At 48.3% G+C, this 19,159-nt stretch overlaps 1 protein-coding gene across 1 annotated transcript in view; it reads left to right on the top strand.

Annotated features, from left to right (window-relative positions):
• The window catches only part of TMEM132E (transmembrane protein 132E), a 727,127-nt gene that overhangs the window by 517,738 nt on the left and 190,230 nt on the right, over positions 1-19,159 (top strand). The window contains exon 3 of the mRNA XM_073664968.1: positions 18,146-19,037. Coding sequence (XP_073521069.1) covers positions 18,146-19,037 — 892 coding nt within the window. The remainder of the gene's footprint in view (positions 1-18,145; positions 19,038-19,159) is intronic.

Below are 19,159 nucleotides of genomic sequence, written 5' to 3'. Positions count from 1 at the left end.
AGGCGGGTCCGAGAGCAGCGGCTGCAGATACAGAGCGCAGAGCAGAAGAGCCGGACCCGGAGGAACCCCCGTGCAGCTCATGGTCCCCGTGCCACCGGGACTGTGATTAAATTCCAACTGCAGCACGGTTGGGGTTTCATCAGGGATCACCACACCCCCGGCGACGTCTTCGTGACCAGGAGAGACGTCGAGTCCCACCTACCGGAGGGACACAGAGGTCGTGACCTATACGTAGGGGATGAGGTCACATTCACCCGGCACAAGTGTGCCAAAGGACCCTACGCCCTCCATGTACACCGGCTGACGGAGGAGGAGCTGCGGTGTGAGGAGGAGCAAGAGGACCCGGAGGGGTCTGAAGCCTACTTACAAGAAGGAGCAGGAGGACGCCGTCATTAAAGTACGGTATCGTGAAACTGTATATAGTTACCCGTCAGGGTACCAGAACTGCTGCTGGTTTAAATATGTTCCCCGTTGGGACAAGTGTAAACTGTTACCCGTATGTCCCTATTCCCACTGACCGAGGACTGAGAGCGGTCATTCCTTCCTAATACCTGGCCGAGGACTGAGAGCGGCCATACTTCCCCTTGTATATAGTTGCGCTTTCTAAGGCGCCCCCTACTGGTTTTATAGGAAAGCTGTGTTTTTCTTTCCAGAAGAGACTGTTGCACTTTACCCGGTCACAAGTTGCACCGTGGCCGGAGGAACAAGAATATTTATTATGCTGCTGATAATGTTTATATGTTTTCTATGTTTATGTTTTATGAAAAAAATTGTATGTTTGTGGATGTTTATTCTTTTACAGCCCGAGGACGTGCTGTGGTTTACCAGGGGGGAATGTAGCACCCTGAGGATTCGGCTGCTGCAGGGGTATTACACCTCAAGCCAGAGGTGTGGTATTCCACTCCCGGGTAAGGATGGAGTGTGGAACTGAGCTCAGTTAGCTGCATACACTACATACATCCCATTTCCGGGGGACAGATCGACGGTACTCCCACCAGTTTATGTGCAGGTACGATAGTGTCTGTCCCTGGCTGGAGTGGGAGGGGGGTGGAACATCCCAGTAGTGTAGGGGCAGATAGGGGGAGCAGTCTGGGTAAGGCTAGGAGCTCATTGGGTGCTGGTCACCTGAGCTCACACATAGAGGGAGTATATAAGGTGGGCACCATCTTAGGACAGGGTCAGTCTGTCAGAGTTTAGCCTGAGGAGCAGAGCAGAGAAGCTCAGCCAGGAGGGCTGACAGGGAGCTGTGGCTCCGGCTGGGCCCAGCTCCAAGGCCATGTCTGCAGAGAGAGAGGAGAAAGGAAGGCCCAGAGAGGAAAGAAGAAGGAACCCCAAGATCCCAGAATAAGGACAAAAGGGTGAAGGGTTGGCGCACAAGGGTACCGGATCCCAAGCTGGCAGAGGCTAAAACACACCTTAGCCAGGAACCGGAGGTCGTGGACAGGATCTGCCCCGACCCTCACCAAATCCACTAGAAAGGCACACCAAGCATAGGGTCAGGGGACCCAGAAGGGGTCCAACCAACAAGAGACCCGAGGGAGCCGGACATAAGTGGATCCCTGGTGGGAACGGCCAGAGAAAAGGGAAAGTCAGAAAGGAGCTCAGGGCCACGCTCCAGAATTGCTTGGGGGTTGGCCGAGTCCAGGACCTGGTGGACGCAGCACGGCTCGGGTGGTCACTCAAGGCCAGAGTGACCACAAGAACATCAGTAAGTAAAAACCCCTGAACTGCACAGCCCGACTCTGAGTCTTCTTACTTAACTCTCCTGCACCTTCACAACCACCATCCTCTGCACCTGACCCCCTGAGGCTATACCCCTCCCGTTGGGGGTTATACTACCACAGCTGCACACATACCACCAGCCTCAGCGGACCCTTCTGCAGCGGCGGCCCTTTTGACCGCAAATCAACGGGTGGCGTAGTCGACACTAAGAACATCTAACAACATCTACAAAAGACTGCCGCACACAGAGTTTGACACCCTGGGCACGGACCGGGTCGCCGCCACTCGGAGACTACAACCCCCATCTGATCCGGTTCCGGGTATCCCCAAACAGCACTGGCCCAGGGGGCGCGTCATATGCACAGCTGCAAACCTCTGAAGGACCCTCCATCTTGTTGTTCGGGGGACGTTGGAGGCACAAGCAGCTTCAAAAACTTGTCTGCTGCTATGACAAGGCTTTTTTACCGCTGCTCTTTCAACCTGACGTAATTGCCTGTAGGAAAGAGTCCTCAATTTGCCCTTATCAGCACGCACACGTGTGTACTGTGAATCAGCTGCATACTTCTTGATTGCCAAGACACTTCATCCTGATCATCGCACAATGTTGATTGTAGTCATGCCTTGACCTAAACACTCCACAATTTGTTGCTTCTCAGCAGCCGACACATCCTTTTTCTTTCCCATTTTGGCAGAAAATGTAGGCTGCTTAATAATGTGAGACAACCTTCTTAAGTAGTCTTGACTTTCATTGGACACACCTGCCAAACTAATTAGCACAGGTGTCTGCAATTGCTTACAGTGATATAAAGAGCCCTGACACACATCACCATCAATGAGTTTAACTGACAAACAAACAAATTCTTCCCTTATCACTCCTAAACACTTTTTGCATAATAATTTGGAACGCAGTGTACATGTGCTTTTCCACAAAACACCAGTGGTTCACGTAGTGAATCTTAAAGTTCTAACTTGCCAACCGTGGTCTGTATGGAGTTGTTCAATAAAGGGCCCAAAATTAAGATAACATAGATGGGAGAGGTCTCTATGAATAGGAATTCCTAAGTATTTGATACCTTGTGAGGGCCAGGCAAAGGGAAAGTTGGACTGGATGGAATCCTATATGGATTTGGGGAGGGAGACATCAAGGGCCTCAGACTTCGCTGCCTTGATTTTAAAATTTGACCATGTAACAAAGTGATCTATTTCAGCCATAACAGCATGGATGGATATATGTGATTGAGTGATATATACTAGGACATCATCAGCAAATAGAGAGCACTTGTACTCGGTGCCTCCCACCTCAATCCACCTAATATTGGGGTTATGGCGAATTGATGAGAGCAGGTGCTCCGTCACTAGGATGTATAAGAGAGGGGACAGAGGACATCCCTGCCTTGTCCCATTGGTGATTGTGAAAGGTGATGAAAATGTTCTGATGCACCCCATGGACCTTGGGACACCCGGAGCCGGACCCTTTTTGGTGGATGCTGGTGGTTGTAGTCTTCGTGGCGGCGACCCGGTTCCGTGGCTCAGGGTGGTCAAACCAGTGGCGGAACTATTTATGTGGTTTTGATGTTTAAATGTCCGACTATGCCACCCGTGGATTGCGCTCAGAGTGAACCGCCGCTGCAGGGCAGACCGCTGAGGCTGGTGTTGTGGGTGCAGCAGAGCGTAGCATAACTCCCCACGGGAGGAGTATAGCCTCAGGGCAGTGTATGCGGAGGATGGGGGTGATGGTGCAGGGCAGCAGCAGTAACGACACGGAGTCAGTGATGCAGTCCAGGGCCTTTACTCACAGTTCTTATTATCCAGACCACGTCTGCAGGTAACGGCTGCCCACGTCATACTGTGCTCACCAGGTGAGGGACTCAGACAACTCCCAGATAACTTTGGAGCGCTTCACAGGACCCCCTTTGTGTGTCCTTTGTCTGGCCTTTCTTACCAACCCTTCTGTCCGGCTGCCTCGGGCCTCCTCTTGGTAAACTTGGCGCCAGTTTCCCTGACCCTATGTGGTGCCTTCCTAGCGGGTGTAGCGAGGGGCTGCGCCACATAAAATGTCACAGCCTCCGGTTTCTAGCTGAGGGTCGTTTCCTGCCTCCACTAGTTTCGGGGACCGGTCTCCCCCTTTGGCCTGACCCCTCCACGCAGGTGGATTCGGGCGTGCGGTGGCGACTCGCCCGTCCGCACCCCTGGGATCCCTTCATTCCTCGTTCCTGGAGCCTTCTCCGCTCCTCTTCCTTCCTTCTCCCTCTTCCAGGCCTGGGCCTCTGTTACTAGGCCCGCCTCCGGAGCAGAGCTCATGCAGAGCCCCTGCTCCCTGCCACTTCTGCTCAGACTTCTCTGCACTGAACTAAGATGGTGCCCACCTTTTATACTCCCTTCTCAATGCACCCAGGAACTGCTTCCTCCCTGTTCCTGCACTACAGGGTTCCCCTTCCTCAGTGTTCCCTCCCCCCACTCCAGCCAGGGACAGGGACTGTCGTGCCCATCTCAGAGGCATATTGGTCGCCCTGCCCCACGGCAATGTGGTGTAATGCATGCAGGTGTCGGGTCCTGATCCACACTCCATCCTTACCTGAGAGTGAGATATCACACCTCTGGGTGAGGTGCAATACCTCTGTAGCAACCGAGCCCTCAGGGTGCTACAGTTCCATTTATCTTCAGCCTAGGTGACGTATTGTGATACAGGGCCGTGATTTTGGCTATAAAAGGGTCCCCTAGACCCCTACCCCAAGCTTTTTAAGAGAATCATATATGGCGTGCCAGGAGACTCTATGGAATGCTTTCTCAGCATCCAACGAGAGTATCTAATTACAAATTTTTAACTGCATCTAGCCCAGGAAATACTTTGTGCCTAGTAGCAGTGTCTGCTAGTCAGCGGATTATCCCGGCTGTTAAGCAAGCTACACCACCTGTAGTTTAGACACTTAATTTTTTCAAAGGAAATGCTTCGGGACCATGGGATACTCAGTGAAGAGCATCAGGAGGCACCCCAAGGCATAGGGGCTGGGACTGGCAGTAGGATGCCTTGCGGTGGACAGCCGAGCTCGATCCTTATAAAAGCTTTTTAACTGCAGCAGCTTTAGTGGACGCTACTGGAGCTGGAATTACGCGGCTGCTGGCATGAGACTTGCCCTCCAATAGATCCTTGTAAATGGATTTAAAGTGTATTTATTCAAATTAGAGAGACAATTTAAATTAAAAAGCTTAGAGCTGCCTCCACCACAGGGGGGCTCGCTCGACCCACCAGCGGACAGGCACCAGTATTGGGAGAGGGGGGCTGGCCATCAGGGTTCACCGCGGCTCTGGCACAAACCCGGCGACACGGAGGTGGCACGGGCAGGAGCGGACTGGCCGTGTCGGCTTCTCACTTTTTGGATTTTAGAAGGGCATGACATGCCTATATCTGTGTCTCCCCCTCCTTTTACTCCTCCACCTCTTTTATTTTCGCATGACTATATGTACTTGTCACTTTTCCATGTGTTAGTTATGTCTTCTGAGCAGTTTGTCAGCTTTTGGACACCTTTGAAGGTGTTTTCTATGTGTTTCTATGTGTTTTTGTTTGCCTGCCATTGGTTTTAACGGTGTTCGAAGGTGTTCGACGAACAGTTCGACGAACAGTTCGGCGAACACATGGGTGTTCGACGAATCGAACCGAACTCGAACACTACGGGGGTGGCTCAACCCTACTGGAGACCCCTGGAAGACTTCAAGTCCCAGTATCACCCAAGAGCTGATACGTAACAGAGCCAGGAGTCACGGAGGCCCCGCGAGCTGGGAGTGTGTACTCCAAGAGAAGGCCCTACCACAAAGTCAGCCGGTGCAGAACAGAGACAAAGTTAAGCCTAGCTCCAGGCAGGTCAGAAACTTACTACACAAAGGCAAGAAACAGGGGGCTGAGGCCAAAGGCTAGAGGAGTGAGTAGCATCGGGGGCAGAGGAGCTGTACAAGCTCACCCCAGAAAACATATACCGGACAACGGGTCCGCGTCTATAGGGCCGTATACCCCCCTGTAGAGACAACTGGAGACCCCTGGAAGACTTCAAGTCCCAGGATCACCCAAGAGCTGATACGTAACAGAGCCAGGAGTCATGGAGGCCCCGCGAGCTGGAAGTGTGTACTCCAAGAGAAGGCCCTACCACAAAGTCAGCCGGTGCAGGACAGAGACAAAGTTAGGCCTAGCTCCAGGCAAGTCAGAAACTTATTACACAAATTCAAGAAACAGGAGGCCCTACACCTGCTCACTGGGGAGGATCCTGATATGCACCCTTCACCCTACAGTGCTCCTGATTGTGCCTTGAATACCATCAGTAAAAGGTACTGAAGTGACTATCGTGTCTGTCCCTGTTCTTGCTCTGACCCAGCTGGGTCCCATCTGTCCTACATCCTTACGTTCCCGCTGCCCTGAGGCCTAGCTCCACCTCTGGGGAGCTATACCATGCAAGCTGCCTTAATACCGGCCTCCGCGGGCTGCCGCAGCGCTGGTGACCCTCACCAGACACCACAGGTGGCGTCACAAAGTTGTATATAATTTTCCACCTTTTTAAAGAGAGGCCCAGGGTACAGCCCCGGGAGCCGGCCACCGCGGCATCCCCCAAAACCAACAACAATGCCCGGCGCCAAGCCGTCCCCATCCCCTGAGCGCGTCATACATGTGTATCCATATTTAAAGCCTGCAGCATCCAAACAGTACTGGATTTTATATGTAAACTATCAATCATTTATCCTGTCAAATCTTAATCATAAGAGCTGAAGAGAAAAGTACCAGCCTTTAAAAATGTATGAATATGAAGGGAAATGAATTGCAAACACATTTCACTTAAGTCAAAATTTCGTCTCATTCATTTAGTTTTCTTTTGTTTTGTTTTTGTGAAAATTGGATCAGAAGCTTTAAGTGAAAAAGAAATCTTCAAGTAGCATCTTCCTGCCATCTGGAAATGTAGCCGGGATAGCAAAGAGCTATTTTTATTGTCTATAAAGTTTTCATGTGACATGACTATTAAGCTCACAAGAGCAGCGAGTTCAAATCAGCATTACTTGAAAACAATAAAAGTAAATGTTAAAAATTAATTGCCATGTCCTTCCACATAAAAGTACTGTAACATTCATTCTTCATGAAATTACTAGGAGTTGCTTTGTATGTTACAATGGATGATAAATTGGTGCAGTCATATTTGCTGGTGTTAGGATTGCCTCAAAAAGGGATCACTGTTTATTTGATCCGTCAACGAGTCAAAAACAGATATGGTCCAACATTTCGACCAGAAACCACGGCCCACAGCTTACACCCTGCTTGCTGCTTTTCCTGATTCCCGGCTCCTGCTCCACAAAGATGTCCTTGACAAAGACTGCTTCTAGTCGAAACGTTAGACCATATCTGTTTTTGACTCCTTGCTGGATCAAAATAAACTATCACTGCAGCAAGTCTGGACCACAAGTCCCTTCCTCAACCATACAATTTTTTAATAGGACAGTGTGCCGGTCTTTCTCCTTCTAATTCACAAGGGATCACACTCAGTTTCACTGCTTTTTAATCTTGTTGTATGGAAGTTTGAATGCAGATACATTTAAAGCACGCCTCCAGCACTTTTTTTTTCACAGCTGGAGTGGTAACACTAATCTATGTTCCCTGCCCCTAGTAATACACTTACCAGCCTCCTTCTTCTGCTGCTCCCAGTGCCGCTCTGGTCTAGCTCCTCTATCTTGTGACCACAGCCCGACCAGAGCGACACTGATAACAGAAAAAGAGAGCGGCTGGTAATTATTAACAGAAGCATACAGTCTAGATCACGTGAAGTCATTATCGGTCTTTACTCCTCTTTGGTCAGACCTCATCTGGAATACTGTGTACAGTTTTGGGCACCACATTTTAAAAAAGACATAGACAAACTGGAGCAAGTTCAGAGAAGAGCGACCAGAATGGTGACTGGTCTGCAAACCATGTCCTATGAGGAACGGTTGCAGGATTTGGGAATGTTTAGCTTGCAAAAAAGAAGACTGAGAGGAGACTTAATAGCTGTCTACAAATATGTCAAGGGCTGTCACATTGTAGAAGGATCATCTTTATTCTCATTTGCACAAGGAAAGACTAGAAGCAATGGGATGAAACTAAATGGGAGGAGACACAGATTAGATATTAGAAAAAACTTTTTGACAGTTAGGGTGATTAATGAGTGGAACAGGCTGCCACGAGAGGTGGTGAGTTCCCCTTCAATGGACGTCTTCAAACAGAGGCTGGACAGACATCTGTCTGAGATGATCTAGTGAATCCTGCTTTGAGCAGGGGGTTGGACCAGATGACCCAGGAGGTCCCTTCCAACTCTACCATTCTATGATTCTATGATTCTATGATTCTATATTACTAGGGTTAAGGAACTTACATTAGTGACACAACTCCAGCGGTAAAATGAAAATTAAAATGGAGTGGCGCTCTAACAAAATATCATGGATTCAAATTTTGGGAACATGACAATTTAGGAACCATGGCTACATTTCCTTTTATGCAAGAATGTTGGCTAGACACATAAATATTTATAAAGTGGACATGTGATGTTTTGGCCAGTAAGCAATAACTTTGGCTTCTATTAAAACATTTACTATATGGCCATCATGTGTCCATAACCAGCAATGGTTCTCTGTTGATTTTCCCAAATATTGATTGTAGTTCCAATTTGTTGAACCTTGCTTGCCTGTACTTTACCCAGTCCCATAAGAGAAAAAGAATGACATAGTTGTGAATTGTAAAGAGTTTTCTCATTATACAAAACAACATACCTTTTAAGATATATAGATGTTATAAGACCGAATTGATACATGCTTGTAACACAATACAAAATATGATGCATGGACTAGCCACAGGTGTCCTGACCCTAACTGGGCATCCCCATTAGCCTGTTAAGTTCAGGGCAGAAGATCTGCTGCCAGTCCATGCATCACGATTTGTAGACGGACTGTGCTACACAGACGTCTGAATGACATTTAAGGTTCATGATGTCTACATTTGGCAGTAAAATACATTTACACTGGGTAGTAAATTGTTGAACAACCATTTGTTTCTGATTATCACACAATGTACACTGTGTTCCAAATTATTATGCAAATAATATTTTCTCAGATTTTCCCAAATTACCTATATGAATTGCAGTCATTGTAATTTTCCAGTCAAATAACTATTAGAGTACAATTGAAAGGTTTTTGTACAAACTGCCTATGATAACAGTATATTTTTAAAAAAATAAAAAACTCAAACTGCACTCAAAATGCATGTTCCAAATTATTATGCACAGCAGAGTTTTCAACCTTTTCTTTTTAATAAAGAACAAAAAATGGTCATTTTTGAAATTATAAGCATTAGCAGGTTATTAGAAACTGAAATCAAACAGTTTTCAACTCAGAACTTTATTCTAGGTGATGTTACATTTGCACATAGGACCCCTTGTTTGAAAGGAGCTTCTGAACTCTCTCGTCCATTGAATTTGTCAGGTTTTGGATGGTTTCTGCTTTAATTGTTTTGCATGAGGACAGAATACCCTCCCAGAGCTGTTGCTTAGATGTGAACTGCCTCCCGCCATCATAGACACTCCTTTTGATGATGCTCCAGAGGTTCTCAATGGGGTTGAGGTCAGGGGAGCATGGCTGCCACACCATAAGTTTGTCCCCTTTTATGCCCATAGCAGCCAGAGATGCAGATGTGCTTTTTCCGCTCCCTTGGCTGAAGATAAATAACGATGATAAGTTTTTTTGCAAGGGATTTAGGCTGTACATGTCATTTTTATTTTCTGATTAAAAAAAACAAGTTAAGCAAAAATTAGAGTCAGCACACAATTAACAGTATGTAGTTGACGCGCCCCCTGGGCCAGTGCTGTAGGGGGATACCCGGAGCCGGATCTCGATGGGGGTAGTAGTCCTTGTGGCGGTGACCCGGTCCGTGCCCAGGGTGTCAAACTAAGTGGCAGTCTATGGCAGTAGATGTTAACTTGATTGTCGACTACGCCACCCGTTGAGTGCGGCTTTGAAGCCGCCGCTGCAGAGCAGTCCGCTGAGGCCGGTGGTGTATGTGCAGCAGTGTTGGTATAACCCCCAACGGGAGGGGTATGGCCTCAGGGCAGCAGGTGTGGATGATGGGAGTTGTTGTGGTGTAGAAAGGAGACTCCGAGACGGGAGGTGCAGTTCAGGGTTTTTACTTACTGATGTTCTTTTGGTCACTCTGGCCTTGAGTGACCACCCGAGCCGTGCTGCGTCCACCAGGTCCTGGACTCGGCCAACCCCCAAGCAATTCTGAAGCGTGGCCCTGAGCTCCTTTCTGACTTTCTCTTTTCTCTGGCCGTTCCCACCAGGGATCCACTTTTGGCCGGCTCCCTCGGGTCTCTTGGTGGGTGAGCCTTCTCTGGCTTCCCTGACCCTATGCTTGGTGTGCTTTTCTAGTGGATTTGGTGAGGGTCGTGGCAGACTCTGACCACGACCTCCGGTTCCTGGCTAAGGTATGTTCTGACCCTTCACCCTTCTGTCCTTATTCTGGAATCTTGGGGTTCCTTCTTCTTTCCTCTCTGGGTCCTTCTGACTCCTCTCTCTCTGCAGACTTGGCCTTGGAGCTGGGCCCAGCCGGAGCCACAGCTCCCTGTCAGCCCTCCTGGCTGAGCTTCTCTGCTCTGCTCCTCTGACTCTACAAAGACCCTGTTCTAAGATGGTGCCCACCTTATATACTCCCTCTATGTGTGAGCTCAGGTGACCAGCACCCAATGAGCTCCTATCTTTACCCAGACTACTCCCCCTATCTGCCCCTACACTACTGGGATGTTCCACCCCCCTCCCACTCCAGCCAGGGACAGACGCTGTCGTACCTGCACATAAACTGGTGGGAGTACCGTCGTTCTGTCCCCCGGAAATGGGATGTATGTAGTGCATGCAGCCTACTAGCTCAGTTCCACACTCCATCCTTACCCGGGAGTGGAATACCACACCTCTGGCTTGAGGTGTAATACCCCTGTAGCAGCCGAGTCCTCAGGGTGCTACATTCCCCCCTGGTAAATCACAGCACGTCCTCGGGCTGTAAAAGAATAAACATCCAAAACATACAATTTTTTTCCAAAACATCATAAAACATATAAAACACTATATATATATCAACAGCGGCATAAAACTTTTCATATAATACTTTTCATAGAAAACATTCTTGTTCCTCCGGCCACGGTGCAACTTGTGACCGGGTAAAGTGCGACAGTCTCTTTTAGAAAAAACACAGTTCCTTATAAAACCAGTAGGGGGCGCTTTAGAAAGCGCAACTATGTACAAGGGGTATGTGGCCGCTCTCAGTCCTCGGCCAGGTATTAGGAAAGGATGACCGCTCTCAGTCCTCGGTCAGTGGGAAGAGGGACACACGGGTTTCAGTTCACACTTGTCCCAACGGGAACATATTTTAACTATTAACAGTTCTCTGTACCGTACTTCTAGTAACGGTGTCCTCTTGCTCCTGCCTGAGGGTAATCTTCAGACCCATCCGGGTCCTCTTGCTCCTCCTCACAGCGCAGCTCCTCCTCTGTCAAACGGTGTACATGAAGGGCGTAGGGTCCTTTGGCACATTGGTGCCGGGTAAAGGTGACCTCATCACCCAGGTACAGGTCACGACCTCTGTGTCCCTCCGGTAGGTGGGACTCGACATCTCTCCTGGTCACGAAGACGTCGCCGGGGGTGTGATGATCCCTGATGAAACCCCAACCGTGCTGCAGTTGGAATTTAATCACAGTCCCGGTGGCACGGGGACCATGAGCTGCACGGGGGTTCCTTCGGGTCCGACTCTTCTGTTCCGCGCTCTGTATCTGCATCTGCTGCTCACGGACCCGCCTCTCTCTCCGCTCTCGCTCAAAGACTTCCAACTGCTGGCGGCAGCACTCCGCACGGTCAGCTGCGGCCGCCCGAGTTTCTTGGGTGAACCCCATGAGGTCTCCTCCAGTGGGGTCCCACTCTAACTGCGCCTCCTCCAACGAGAGCGGGGTCCTCTTGACGGGCTTCGGAGTCGGAATCAGGGGTTCGCACAGGGGCCTTTCCTTTTGGAGTTGAAGTTGGTGATACTCCGGTGGCCATACAAAAGGCTGCCCATCCGGGCAAGTGTGTTGGGTAAATAGGTCTTCACCCAGGTGTGGCGCTGTGGAAGTTGAGGGCGCGGTGGTCGTGGCGGCGCCCGGGTTCACCAGGCCTTGCGACCAGGCCTGGGGCACCCTGAACGTAAAGGGCACCGTAAAGACGGCGGCGCCCGGGGTTACTTGGCCCAGCGACCAGGCCGGTGGCTCAGTGGAGGTAGAGGGTGCTGTTGGTACTGCGGCGCCCGGGGGCACTCGGCCTTGCGACCAGGCCGGTGACGTCTCCTGCTTGGCCACGCTCAGGGTTGAGGCGCGTGACGTCACAGGGGGCGTGGCCGCAGCTTCTGTTTGAGGCCTAGTCGGGAGCGGTGACGGTGCAACGACGGGCACGGCAGGGGAAATTTCGGGCTCTGCGACGGGGAGCTGGGGCAGGCTCACGGCTTCTCGGCTCGGGGTAGTGACGTCCCCTTTACCTGCCTCCGTTTCTTTAGCTCCTTCCTCGGCGTCGTCTCCGGCCTTGATTCCTCCTGCACCATCCTCAGAGGCGGTCTGACTCCTCGTCTCGGGTGGCGTGCTCCGCTGGCGGGTTCCTGCCTGCAGGGCCATCTCTCTGCTCCACTCCGTCAGCGTCTCTCGCTGCACCTGGGCCATCCTCCGTGCGAGGCGCTCCAGCTCGGTCTGCGCACACTCCCGGTCTCGGGGGAGCTGTGCCAGAATCTCCACCAGGCCTAGTGGGGTTGTTGCTTGCAGCAGGCTCCTGACCACAGGGTCGGTGCTGCCTGCCTCTTCCTCCATCTCCGGGTACGGCTTCTCTGGACTCCTCTCCAGACTTCTCATCTCCGGGTGCGCTCTCTCCAGACTCCTCCAGGCTGCACCCATCTTCACTGTTTTGTTCTGTCCACGCCCATACTGAGGGCGGTCCTGGGGTAACTTGGTGATTGTCAGTTCCAGGGGCAGACCCCTCACTCTGATGGACATCTCTAGCATCACAGTCTCCGCTGGTGGGGGCGGTTTCCGCTTTTGGCGCCATTCTTGGTCCTGGCCCACGATGGGAGGTGGCCTCTTGCCACCCTCTGGCACGCCCATAATGGCGTCCACTCTGCCAGGGCGGGAAATCTTCTGAAATGGCGGGAATCGTCTCCCAGTGGCGGGAAACTCCGTGGATGGCGGGAATCTTCACCGATGGCGGGAAGAAGGCTGAAGATGGCGCCGGATGGCGGGAATCTTCACCGATGGCGGGAAAACTTCACGGATGGTAAGTTTTAAAAGTCTCTTTTTCAGGCACGCAGTACCCGGTGGTTGCGGGCACGTTATCCTGCCGACTACGCCAAAGTTGACGCGCCCCCTGGGCCAGTGCTGTAGGGGGATACCCGGAGCCGGATCTCAATGGGGGTAGTAGTCCTTGTGGCGGTGACCCGGTCCGTGCCCAGGGTGTCAAACTAAGTGGCAGTCTATGGCAGTAGATGTTAACTTGATTGTCGACTACGCCACCCGTTGAGTGCGGCTTTGAAGCCGCCGCTGCAGAGCAGTCCGCTGAGGCCGGTGGTGTATGTGCAGCAGTGTTGGTATAACCCCCAACGGGAGGGGTATGACCTCAGAGCAGCAGGTGTGGATGATGGGAGTTGTTGTGGTGTAGAAAGGAGACTCCGAGACGGGAGGTGCAGTTCAGGGTTTTTACTTACTGATGTTCTTTTGGTCACTCTGGCCTTGAGTGACCACCCGAGCCGTGCTGCGTCCACCAGGTCCTGGACTCGGCCAACCCCCAAGCAATTCTGAAGCGTGGCCCTGAGCTCCTTTCTGACTTTCCCTTTTCTCTGGCCGTTCCCACCAGGGATCCACTTTTGGCCGGCTCCCTCGGGTCTCTTGGTGGGTGAGCCTTCTCTGGCTTCCCTGACCCTATGCTTGGTGTGCTTTTCTAGTGGATTTGGTGAGGGTCGTGGCAGACTCTGACCACGACCTCCGGTTCCTGGCTAAGGTATGTTCTGGCCTCTGCCAGCTTGGGATCCGGTACCCTTATGCGCCAACCCTTCACCCTTCTGTCCTTATTCTGGAATCTTGGGGTTCCTTCTTCTTTCCTCTCTGGGTCCTTCTGACTCCTCTCTCTCTGCAGACTTGGCCTTGGAGCTGGGCCCAGCCGGAGCCACAGCTCCCTGTCAGCCCTCCTGGCTGAGCTTCTCTGCTCTGCTCCTCTGACTCTACAAAGACCCTGTTCTAAGATGGTGCCCACCTTATATACTCCCTCTATGTGTGAGCTCAGGTGACCAGCACCCAATGAGCTCCTATCTTTACCCAGACTACTCCCCCTATCTGCCCCTACACTACTGGGATGTTCCACCCCCCTCCCACTCCAGCCAGGGACAGACGCTGTCGTACCTGCACATAAACTGGTGGGAGTACCGTCGTTCTGTCCCCCGGAAATGGGATGTATGTAGTGCATGCAGCCTACTAGCTCAGTTCCACACTCCATCCTTACCCGGGAGTGGAATACCACACCTCTGGCTTGAGGTGTAATACCCCTGTAGCAGCCGAGTCCTCAGGGTGCTACATAGTAACCAATGTAATGTATACTTTCTATGCACGAGTGAAATACCAGTGTATGCAAATGTATCCATCTATTTTCACTGAAATAGTTTAGACTAATAAATAAAGCCATATATAGACAGTATATATATATATACACACTGTATGTATATAAATATATATGTATGTATATATAAGAGAGAGAGAAACAGTGTGTGTGTGTATATGTAAGTATACATATATATATCCTGCAAATGCAGTTGTACAATGTATAAATATATATATAAATATATTAATTTTTGGTGTGTGTAAGGTGCACTGCTAAGTATGAATGCTTTCACAAATCAAAGTGTTAATAGTTTGTTTGTATCAATTTACAAAATGAAAAATGAGTGAACAAAAGGGAAATCAAAGTGAAATTGATATTTGGTGTGATCACCCTTCGCCTTCAAACCATCAACAATTCTTCTAGGTACTCTTGCACACAGTTTTTGAAGGATCTCGGAAAGGAGGTTGATCAAAATATCTTGGAGAACTAACCACAGATCTTTTGTGGATGTAGGCTTGCGCAGATCTATCTCTTCATGTAATCCAAGACAGACTCAATGATGCATACAGCCAATACCATTAAGAACTATCTTCAGCATAAAGAAGACCAATGTAATGAAGTAATCACAGACTTGAAGTAATGTTGATATATCCCATACAACCCAACATAGTAGGTCTGTCTTAGATTACATAATGAGACAAAAGGTTTGGTCACACCAAATATTGAGTTGATTACAATTGTTTATTTTATTCATTCACTTTGCATTTTTATTAATTGATAAAAATAAACTATTAACACTACTATCTTAGTTTGCAGCATTTTCTCCATACCTGTCTAAAGTTAGGTCAGATAGCACTAATTAAAAACAGCCTTAGGTTATGTTCACACGTTTCATTTTTGCTGCATTTTTACTGCAGCCAAAACCTGATCTCTTGACAGTATAAAAGCTGCAGCCAAACCACAGGTTTTGCTGTCTTTTTCTGTCGCTTTTTTTGCAACATTTTTGCTGCGTTATTCAGGATCCCAAAGTTCAGCTTTGCTTCCACCTTGCAAGCATAAACAATACAAGGTGTTGGGCCACCAATGCAAAACGTATGTGAAACCATAAAACATTTTGGGAAAAAGGGCAATTTGATCAAATTATTTCAGGGAAATGTTTCTATTCTAAACAGAAAAGCTAGATTCATGCATGGAGCACAGACGTGAACTAAGGTTATATGAGTTATAGGAGTTCATGAAAAAAACATAATTGCAAATGTAAAAACTGCAGCAGGGAAGTTGAATTAGTTGGCCTCATGTACAAAAGGTGGTGCTTTGGATGGTGGCCTTATTTTATCTCCATTTGCCACAGAGATTTGTTTCTCATAAATTGCAGTATGCTTATTAGTGGCGAATAAAGTACTGAATATAGGCACCACAAAGTTATATAACAGTCTGTATGCCATGCTTAATGGAACCTGTCACCAGTAAAAATGCTATTAACCTGCAGATATGGGGTTAATCTGCAAATTAATAGCATTACTAGCCTGCCCGGTGCCTACACATAGCCGAAGCTGCAGGGAGAAAATTAACTTTATTTCCCCCAGCAGCATCCCGGTTTCAGTAACAGGGGCAGCGCCAGTGCTGGTTCAGGCACCGCTCAGAGTATACAAAGTGCATCTGTAGCAGCGCCCCCGGTCCTGACTGACAGCCGGTCCTAATGCAGAGCCAGTGTCAGTCAGGTGCGGGGGCGGCAGTTACAGCCACCACTCTATATACTCAGAGCGGTGAGTGAACCAGCACCGACGCTGCCCCCGTGACTGTAACAGGGATGCTGCCGGGGAGAATAAAGTTAATTTTCTCCCTGCAGGCACTGGGCAGGTTAATAATGCTATTAACCTGCAGATTAACCCCATATGTGCAGGTTAATAGCGTTTTTTTCTGGTGACAGGTGATCTTTAAATCCATGCATATAGAATATCTACATGCATTGTTTGACTGCACCTAAAACAGGATATTTCAGCTATTTAAGTTAGGGTATGTGCACTTTTAGACCCCGGCATACCTGAAGAATGGTCAGATCACTTCTTCTAGCCACTTCATGACTATCGAAGCCTGAAACCATTAAAAGACGTGAAAAAAGACAGAGCATGTAGACAGTAAATCGTTTTGACATTGCACCTCATATGTTTATTCTTTTCATAATTTTTTTTAGCACTTTCTCAGGTGAGTTCCAGGCATGATCCGTCTATAAAAGACGTTGTGCGCACATACCCTAATGCTGTCCTGTGGATTTTATTCCCCAACTAAGAAGCCAATAACTTTTTTTTGGTCCTTTGCAGAGTACTATTTTGTCTCTATAAGCATTTTGTTTGGTGAATCCATCAACTTCCAATATCTCAGCTTCCTAGACCTCCATGAGTTTGACATGGGGGGTGAGAACACAGCTCTACTGCAGTCGTTGGGATCCAGACCATATAATATAGTCACGTTAGGCAATCTGCGTATTCTGCATTTAACTGTGACGTTACTAGTCATGACAAAAGCAGCTGTCTCTGAAATTTTGTTATGTAAGCTGAATCAGGGTGACTGAGCTTTGTTTTTAATCCCATAGTATAAGAACATCTGCGTAGAAATTTCATTAATGACCAAACATGTAGATATGAGTTTGGTCTGCTTGTTTCCTAAGTGGGTTAAGGAATCAACTCTGTCCTCCATACGTCTGGCAAACACCCATCTCCTTGATGAGCTCCGGCCAAGTTCTGGATGCGTAGTGAGCCTGCATTCAGCAAAGAGTATGGGTGTGAATACTAAGTAGCACAATATTCCTCTCTAACCCCTATTAGGTGCGCAGGCACAGTGCTCCTCCCTTGGCCACTCTGCATGCTGTAGACATCTCCCCTTGCTAGAATTCAGGACCTAACTGTTAAAGAAGCCATCAGTGCACTGAGCACCGAGTGATCGCATCTCTGAACATTTCTAGCTATTTGTAAAGATGCTTCAATGATTTTCTCAGCTTGCCTTATTTTTTTTAGTTTTTCTTCGTCGCTACAATTCAGTGCAATCACAAAATAAACAGCTGCCTTCTGTGCTTAATATTACATATACCAACACAATCTGTCTATCTGTTTGTCGCTCTGTATGTCTCTTTAAGAATTTAAAAGAGTTGTCTGGTTAAAACAAGTAATCATCTATCTGACAGGATAGGTGATAACTTGTTAATTGGTAGGAGTACAGCCGTTGGGACTAGCATCAATTGGCAGAATGGGTAACTTTTATCCTCTTTATATTGGAGAGACAGGGAAAATGCTTGACCACTATTCCATTCTTTCCTAGGGGGCTGCCAAGCACTGCAATCGGCTTTTTCCAACAGCACCATAGAGAATGAATGAAGCAACAATTAGGTGTCCGACCGGTTGCACCATCTTGTAATGGTGATCAGTGCAGGTTCCAGCAGTCGGACCTCCACCTTTCAGCAAGTTATCACCTCTCTTCTGATTAGGTCACAACTTGTTTTAACTGGACAACTCCTTTAAAGTAAAAAAGCTACAACATATGTATATGTCTCTGCATTGAAAACTGTAACCTCAACCTACTCCGGTACATGGCTACATTGTATAGAAGCAAAAATCATATTGCTATCTTGTTTACAGTTATTCTATATTTAGTTCACAATAAATTGAAAATTCAAGTAATGTTATTACTTATGCTGAATTTCCAGAATACAGATCCATGCCATGTAATGACTTTTTTCAAGTATCTTTAGGCCGTTTCCTAATTGTTAATTTTTCTTTTTCAGCATCCTGTAAAGTCCTCCCTACGATCCATCCTACTGCCCTCCCGCCTCCTCCATCTGCCATACTACCAGTGATTTACCGCCTGTCCAATACCCGCCTTGCCTTCTTTTTACGAGAAGAAGGGCCACTTCCCACATGGAATTCAAGTATGCCTCTGTTGCAACGGTCAGAGCCCTTTGTGGTTTTTCAAACAAAGGAATTACCAGTATTGAATGTCACATTAGGACCTTTTGCTTCTGGACAGGTTTTGCCAAAAGAACTGCTTCAACCTTCAAGTATACTAGAAGTTCCTGATCGATTGACTGTAAACTGGAAAATAAGAGCTTACATTATTCGTACAAAGGTTCCTTCTACCCAGCCATTTGTACAGGTGCTCTTTTATGTAGCTGGACGAGACTGGGATGATTTTGGAGTAACAGAACGTCTTCCCTGTGTTCGGCTTCATGTTTTTCAGGAGATGCGAGAGCGCAAGACTTCATGTCGACTTCGGGGAAGCCTTGCCACATGTCTTGCTCAAGCTGAACTGCCTCAGAGTTGGTTTGGATGGACAGCCGCACCTATAGGGAGACGGAAATCATCCCCTGATGGAGCAGACCTCAGTGGAGAAAGCCAAAAAATAGAACTTTTCTACACTTTACATACACCAGACTCTACTGGAAGCTGCCAAAATGATATAAATACACGCAGAGGGGCTGAAGGCCCAACTCAACATCCACTTTTAAGGATTGGTAGTGTAAGCCTATACCAACCCGTACAGGTGGAGCTGACACAAGAGCAGCATTTGGATACAAATATCTTTATCAGACTTCCAGATCGACCACTACGTCCTGGAGAGATCCTTAGTATCATGCTTTATCTACAACCAAATTCAACAGTGGAACACTTCACAGTAAGGTAATATGAGAGCAGATGACAGCAAGTTAAAATTTGATCTTTATGGTAAAATAAGGACCTTTATTTTAATGATTTGGGATAATAAATGATGATTATTTGAATAGGTGCTGATATGCAGTACC

This window comes from Phyllobates terribilis, unplaced genomic scaffold, assembly GCF_046119375.1.
Source record: "Phyllobates terribilis strain yellow unplaced genomic scaffold, ASM4611937v1 Scaffold_2__4_contigs__length_985480577, whole genome shotgun sequence".
In the NCBI taxonomy this organism is placed as follows: domain Eukaryota; kingdom Metazoa; phylum Chordata; class Amphibia; order Anura; family Dendrobatidae; genus Phyllobates; species Phyllobates terribilis.
The sequence above is the reverse complement of the archived record's forward strand: the minus strand, read 5'-3'. Positions and strand labels throughout refer to the sequence as shown.